The following is an 8,704-nucleotide window of genomic DNA, read 5'->3' as shown; positions in this document are numbered from 1 at the left end:
CAGGAGCGGCCCTGGTTCGTGGAGAACTCCAGACTAATGCTGAGAGGAAGAAGGGCAAACAACCGTCTGTAAGCCTCTAGATGCTGTTAACTTTCACTTTTGTTTTGTTTTGTTTTGTTCTTTTGTTCTATTCTAGTATTTTCTATTCTGCTATTTTATGTTCTATTCTATTGTATTCTGTTATCTTCTTTTCCTTTCTGTTCTATTCTATTGTATTATATAACTGTATGTGCTGTTCTGCTCTATTTGTCCTCTTCTTTTCTATTCTATTCCATTATTTTTATTATTTTCTATTGTGTTATGTTCTGTTGTTCTATTCTGTTCTGTGCTGTTCTTTTCTATTCTATTATTTTTTTCTTCTGCTCTGTTATTTTCTATTCTATTCTTTTATGTTCTGTTCTATTTTCTATTCTATTCTATTGAATTCTGTTCTCTTTTATGTTCTATTCTGTTTTCTTCTTTTCTATTCTATTGTATTCTGTTCTACTTTTTTTTAGTTCTGTTCTATTTTGTTCTGTTATTTTCCATTCTATTCTGTGATGTTCTTTTTTTATTCTATTGTATTCTGTTCTCTTCTTTTCTGTTCTAATATATTCTATTCTATTCTATTCTATTCTGTGCTGTTCTATTTTTTTGTATTCTGTTATCTTTTCTATTATATTCCGTTATGGGTTAGGGTTAGTTCGGTTTTGTTCTGTTCTTTTCTATTCTATTCTATTCTATTCTATTCTATTTTTTGTATTCTGTTCTCTTTTCTATTATTTTCCATTATGGGTTAGGGTTAGTTCTGTTCTGTTCTTTTCTGTTCTATTCTAGTATGCTCTTTTCTATTCTATTCTTTTCTTATCTATTCTGCTTTTGTCTGTTCTTATCTTTTGTATGGTATTTTATTATATTCTGATATGTTTATATTCTGTTAAGTTCTATTCTATTCTATTATTTTCTGATGTTTATATTCTGTTCTGTTCTATTCTATTCCATTCTGTACTTTTCTTTTCTATTGTATTTTATTCTGTTCTTTTCTATTCTGTTCTTTTTTGTTCTGTCCTTTTCTATTATACTCTATTTTAGTCTGTTCTGTTTTATTCGGCTCTTTTCGTTCTCTTCCATTCTATTCTACTCTATTATATTCTGTTCTGTTCTCTTCTCTTCTAATCTAATCTATTCTATTATGTTCTGTTTTGTTCTTTTTTCTTCTGTTCTGTTCTGTTCTTTTCAATTATATTCTGTTTCTATTCTATATCTATATCTATAACATCTTTCTGATGTTCTGTTATGTTCTATGTGTATTATGTTCTGTTCTCTTTTCTATTTTATTCTATTCTTTTTTATTCTATTCTATTTTTTTTTTCTTTTCTGTTCTATTCTATTCTCTACTGTTACAGAAGAGATGATGACAGAAAGCTGGCGTGTGTGTGTGTGTGTGAGCGCCGCACCTGTTGGCCGGCTGATACGCGCCACAGCCGAGGTTGATGGAGAACTGCACCAGGTGTGTGTGTGTGTGTGTGTGTGTGTGTGTGTGTGTGTGTGTGTGTGTGTGTGTGTGTGTGTGTGAGCACCGCACCTGTTGGCCGGCTGATACGCGCCACAGCCGAGGTTGATGGAGAACTGCACCGTGTGTGTGTGTGTGTGTGTGTGTGTGTGTGTGTGTGTGTGTGTGTGTGTGTGTGTGTGTGTGTGTGTGTGTGTGTGTGAGCGCCGCACCTGTTGGCCGGCTGATACGCGCCACAGCCGAGGTTGATGGAGAACTGCACCAGGTGTGTGTGTGTGTGTGTGTGTGTGTGTGTGTGTGTGTGTGTGTGTGAGCACCGCACCTGTTGGCCGGCTGATACGCGCCACAGCCGAGGTTGATGGAGAACTGCACCAGGTGTGTGTTTGCGCCGGGCAGCACCGGCAGCAGCTGAAGGAAGTCCAGAGCCCAAACGTGACGCTTCGCCCCGCCGTGAGATTTCTGCTCCAGACAGAACTGAGTGGCTGCAGTCTGGAGCTCTGTGGGCAAACCAACGGACACAACTGTGGGAGTCTGGAAAGAGCAAAGACATGTCGAGGACGTCTGAATGAATGTGACATCAGAGGAAAGAGAAACACCATACATTCTAAACAGAACATGCAACTGTTGAAAATGGTTACACTAAACAGGACCTGTTACGCCCTTTCTCAGAGTCTTGATGTTGTTTCAGGCTCTACTAGAACAGGTTTTCCTGCTTGAATGTTGATTATTCTCCTCATATTCTCCATTGTTGCGGCTCCTCTCTTCCCAGTCTGTCAGTAACGCTCTGTTTACTTCCTGTCTCTATGAAGCCCCTCCTTCTGAAAAGCACACTGTGCTCTGATTGGTCGGCTGGAGCAGTGTGTTGTGATTGGTCGAGCACTTCGAGCGTATTTGGGAAATGTCCCGCCCCTTTCCATAACCGCCAGTTTAACACACTACTGACTAACTCAACCAGGCCCCGCCCCTTTATTCTGCGCATTAATTATTATAATGAGGAATATTGTGACGTGTTCGTTCCCGGAAGAAACTCAAGACTACAATGGAGACGTTTCAGGAGTTCAGAAACACTGACAGTGATATAGAGAATACAGCAACATTACACACTAAAGACAGATGAATATGGGAAGAAGCAGAACAGGTCGTCTTTAACCTAAATCTGTACATATACTACATAAGATCTATACCCTGTAGGCGGAGTATGGCAGAATGTCCAGAAGCACATGATCTTTCCTGCCCTCTGAGCGGCCAAAGAGGACGACATTATTCTTGCTGGATTCTCCAGGGTTGCAGCCTCCAGCACCTGCAGTGAACACACAGATCCCAATACTGAACACACACACAGACACTGAACACACAGATCCCAATACTGAACACACACACGGACACTGAACACACAGACGGACACTGAACACACAGACAGACACTGAACACACAGTCACAGACAGACACTGAACACACAGATCCCAATACTGAACACACACACGGACACTGAACACACAGACAGACACTGAACACACAGACAGACACTGAACACACAGACAGACACTGAACACACAGTCACAGACAGACACTGAACACAAAGACACTCTCAATAACAAATGCGGAACAGTTAGTTCATGCGTTCATGACATCAAGGCTAGATTACTGTAATGCTCTACTGGGTGGTTGCCCTGCACGCTTAATAAACAAACTACAGCTGTAGTTTGTTTATGACCATAGTCAGTATGACCATATTAGCCCGGTTCTGTCAACACTGCATTGGCTCCCTATTAAACATCGTATAAATTAAAAAAATATTGCTTATTACTTACAAAGCACTAAATGGTTTAGCTCCGCAGTGCTTGAGCGAGCTCTTAATGCATTATAGTCCTTCACGTCTATTGCGATCTCAAAACTCCGGCCAGTTGATAATACCTAGAATATCTAAATCGACTGCTGGCGGGAGATCCTTTTCCTATTTAGCACCAAAACTCTGGAACAGTCTTCCTACCATTGTCCGGGAAGCAGACACATTCTGTTAGTTCAAAGCTAGACTAAAAACACATCTCTTTGGCCTAGCATACACATAACACACTATAGACTTCTATAATTCAATGTTAGGCTGCATAGATTAGGTCAGCCGGAACTGGGAACACTTCCCTTAAATCCAGATGTACTCGTTACATCATAAGAAGGATGGCATCTACGCTAATATTAGTGTCTTTGTTTATCCCGAGGTTTTCCCGCAGCCTGCCGGATCCAGGCCGTATCCAGATCTGACGAAGGACCTGTGCCTGGACACACACTCACACACACACACAGACTCACACACACACTCCAGATCTGATGAAGGACCTGCGCCTGGACACACTCACACACACACACACACACACACACACACACACACACTCCAGATCTGATGAAGGACCTGCAACTTGAAACGATGACACCGCAGTCCTGAAGTGTCCACTAGTCTCTCCCTGTGAAGGCCTCCTTCCCTTTACCTTTGTACAGATAAAACCTAATCAAAATGATTCCAGTTGGCATGGACACCACTATAAATTCTGTATTATGAATGCCAGACAAGTAATTTGGCGATGTCAATTTGTAAAGAAAGATGTGTATATTCAAATGTTCATACCTATAGACTAAACACGTAATATGCATGTGCACGCTGTAAGCATTTTCACAGAGTCACGTTTTTGAAGTTTACACGGAGATGATAACGTTTTTCTAAATTGGAACCTGTTTAAGGTTTGCGTTTTCGAGCCACCAAACAGTTTTCTGTTTTCAGTTGAAACGGTGTCGTGTTAGCAGCCCCTAAATTCATAATTAATGATCTTTGCAACAGTAGTGAATCAATCAAAACTAACTTTAGCTGGACAATAACTTTATTCTAGAGCTGCTGTAAAGCCTAAACACTCTGTTACTGTAATCTCCTGTTATCACTGTAAAGCTGCTGTGAAACATCTGTATTGTTAAAAGCTCTATATAAATGAAGGTGACTTGACTTGACACTGAACACACAGACACTAAACACACACGGCAGCAAAAAGATAATGTGCATGAACAAGTGCCAGAGCAAGACATACCCATGGTGAAGTGAAATCGCAGGTTTCCGTAGGCGCTGGTGTTCAGGTATGGAGTGCAAACCTTCCTCTGTCCATCTCCGAGAAAGACGAGCGCTAATCCGGACTCCACCTCTCCACACTGAGCTCCGTACTCTGCTCCATACACCTCCCATCTGCAGATCAACAACACACACTCCTCATCAACACACTCCTCATCAACACACTCCTCATCAACACACTCCTCATCAACACACTCCTCATCAACACAAACCTCATCCACACACTCCTCATCAACACACTCCTCATCCACACACTCCTCATCAACACACTCCTCATCCACACACTCCTCATCCACACACTCCTCATCAACACACTCCTCATCCACACACTCCTCATCCACACACTCCTCATCCACACACTCCTCATCCACACACTCCTCATCCACACACTCCTCATCCACACACTCCTCATCCACACACTCCTCATCAACACACTCCTCATCCACACACTCCTCATCCACACACTCCTCATCCACACACTCCTCATCCACACACTCCTCATCAACACACTCCTCATCCACACACTCCTCATCCACACACTCCTCATCAACACACTCCTCATCCACACACTCCTCATCCACACACTCCTCATCCACACACTCCTCATCAACACACTCCTCATCAACACACTCCTCATCAACACACTCCTCATGAACACACTCCTCATCAACACACTCCTCATCAACACACTCCTCATCAACACACTCCTCATCAACACACTCCTCATCAACACACACCTCATCCACACACTCCTCATCAACACACTCCTCATCCACACACTCCTTATCAACACACACCTCATCAACACACTCCTCATCAACACACACCTCATCCACACACTCCTCATCCACACACTCCTCATCCACACACTCCTCATCCACACACTCCTTATCAACACACACCTCATCAACACACTCCTCATGAACACACTCCTCATCAACACACTCCTCATCAACACACTCCTCATCAACACACACCTCATCAACACACTCCTCATCAACACACTCCTCATCAACACACTCCTCATCCACACACTCCTCATCAACACACTCCTCATCAACACACTCCTCATCAACACACACCTCATCCACACACTCCTCATCCACACACTCCTCATCAACACACTCCTCATCAACACACACCTCATCAACACACTCCTCATCAACACACTCCTCATCCACACACTCCTCATCAACACACTCCTCATCAACACACTCCTCATCAACACACTCCTCATCAACACACTCCTCATCCACACACTCCTCATCAACACACTCCTCATCAACACACTCCTCATCAACACACTCCTCATCAACACACACCTCATCAACACACACCTCATCAACACACTCCTCATCAACACACTCCTCATCAACACAATCCTCATCAACACACACCTCATCAACACACTCCTCATCCACACACTCCTCATCCACACACTCCTCATCAACACACACCTCATCAACACACACCTCATCCACACACTCCTCATCAACACACTCCTCATCAACACACTCCTCATCAACACACTCCTCATCAACACACACCTCATCCACACACTCCTCATCCACACACTCCTCATCCACACACTCCTCATCCACACACTCCTCATCAACACACTCCTCATCCACACACTCCTCATCCACACACTCCTTATCAACACACACCTCATCAACACACTCCTCATGAACACACTCCTCATCAACACACTCCTCATCAACACACTCCTCATCAACACACACCTCATCAACACACTCCTCATCAACACACTCCTCATCAACACACTCCTCATCCACACACTCCTCATCAACACACTCCTCATCAACACACTCCTCATCAACACACTCCTCATCAACACACTCCTCATCAACACACTCCTCATCCACACACTCCTCATCAACACACTCCTCATCAACACACTCCTCATCAACACACTCCTCATCAACACACTCCTCATCCACACACTCCTCATCAACACACTCCTCATCAACACACTCCTCATCAACACACACCTCATCCACACACTCCTCATCCACACACTCCTCATCAACACACTCCTCATCCACACACTCCTCATCCACACACTCCTTATCAACACACACCTCATCAACACACTCCTCATCCACACACTCCTCATCAACACACTCCTCATCAACACACTCCTCATCCACACACTCCTTATCAACACACTCCTCATCAACACACTCCTCATCAACACACTCCTCATCAACACACTCCTCATCCACACACTCCTCATCAACACACTCCTCATGAACACACTCCTCATCAACACACACCTCATCAACACACTCCTCATGAACACACTCCTCATCAACACACTCATCATCAACACACTCCTCATGAACACACTCCTCATCAACACACTCCTCATCAACACACTCCTCATCAACACACTCCTCATGAACACACTCCTCATCAACACACACCTCATCAACACACTCCTCATGAACACACTCCTCATCAACACACTCATCATCAACACACTCCTCATGAACACACTCCTCATCAACACACTTCTCATCAACACACTCCTCATCAACACACACCTCATCAACACACTCCTCATCAACACACTCCTCATCAACACACACCTCATCAAAACACTCCTCATCAACACACTCCTCATCAACACACACCTCATCAACACACTCCTCATCAACACACTCCTCATCAACACACACCTCATCCACACACTCCTCATCCACACACTCCTCATCAACACACTCCTCATCAACACACTCCTCATCAACACACACCTCATCAACACACTCCTCATCAACACACTCCTCATCAACACACTCCTCATCAACACACTCCTCATCAACACACTCCTCATCAACACACTCCTCATCAACACACTCCTCATCAACACACTCCTCATCAACACACTCCTCATCCACACACTCCTCATCAACACACTCGTCATCAACACACACCTCATCAACACACTCCTCATCAACACACTCCTCATCCACACACTCCTCATCAACACACTCGTCATCAACACACACCTCATCAACACACTCCTCATCAACACACTCCTCATCAACACACTCCTCATCCACCTCCCCACACTGAGTTCCGTACACCTCCCATCTGCAGATCAACAACACACACTCCTCATCAACACACTCCTCATCAACACACTCCTCATCAACACACTCCTCATCAACACACTCCTCATCAACACACTCCTCATCAACACACTCCTCATCAACACACTCCTCATCCACACACTCCTCATCACCACACACCTCATCAACACACTCCTCATCACCACACACCTCATCAACACACTCCTCATCAACACACACCTCATCAACACACTCCTCATCAACACACTCCTCATCAACACACTCCTCATCAACACACTCCTCATCACCACACTCCTCATCAACACACTCCTCATCAACACACTCCTCATCAACACACTCCTCATCCACACACTCCTCATCAACACACTCCTCATCCACACACTCCTCATCAACACACTCCTCATCCACACACTCCTCATCAACACACTCCTCATCCACACACTCCTCATCAACACACTCGTCATCAACACACACCTCATCAACACACTCCTCATCAACACACTCCTCATCAACACACTCCTCATCCACCTCCCCACACTGAGTTCCGTACACCTCCCATCTGCAGATCAACAACACACACTCCTCATCAACACACTCCTCATCAACACACTCATCATCAACACACTTCTCATCAACACACTCCTCATCAACACACACCTCATCAACACACTCCTCATCAACACACTCCTCATCAACACACTCCTCATCAACACACTCCTCATCAACACACTCCTCATCCACACACTCCTCATCAACACACTCCTCATCAACACACTCCTCATCAACACACTCCTCATCAACACACTCCTCATCCACACACTCCTCATCAACACACTCCTCATCAACACACTCCTCATCAACACACTCCTCATCAACACACTCCTCATCAACACACTCCTCATCCACACACTCCTCATCAACACACTCCTCATCAACACACTCCTCATCAACACACTCCTCATCACCCACACTCCTCATCAACCACAC

At 44.3% G+C, this 8,704-nt stretch overlaps 1 protein-coding gene across 1 annotated transcript in view; it reads right to left on the bottom strand.

The window, feature by feature from the left end:
- Positions 1-8,704, bottom strand: part of reln (reelin) — a gene marked incomplete at its 5' end in the record, with an annotated part of 86,479 nt that overhangs the window by 74,285 nt on the left and 3,490 nt on the right. Inside the window, 4 exons of the mRNA XM_056244599.1 lie at positions 1-39; positions 1,815-2,023; positions 2,677-2,792; positions 4,564-4,715. The exon at positions 1-39 is cut by the window's left edge and continues 90 nt beyond it. Coding sequence (XP_056100574.1) covers positions 1-39; positions 1,815-2,023; positions 2,677-2,792; positions 4,564-4,715 — 516 coding nt within the window. The remainder of the gene's footprint in view (positions 40-1,814; positions 2,024-2,676; positions 2,793-4,563; positions 4,716-8,704) is intronic.

This window comes from Rhinichthys klamathensis, unplaced genomic scaffold (assembly GCF_029890125.1).
Source record: "Rhinichthys klamathensis goyatoka isolate OS25496 unplaced genomic scaffold, OSU_Roscu_1.1 h1tg001016l_1, whole genome shotgun sequence".
Classification (NCBI taxonomy): Eukaryota; Metazoa; Chordata; class Actinopteri; order Cypriniformes; family Leuciscidae; genus Rhinichthys; species Rhinichthys klamathensis.
This window is presented reverse-complemented; position numbering and strand designations above follow the sequence as displayed.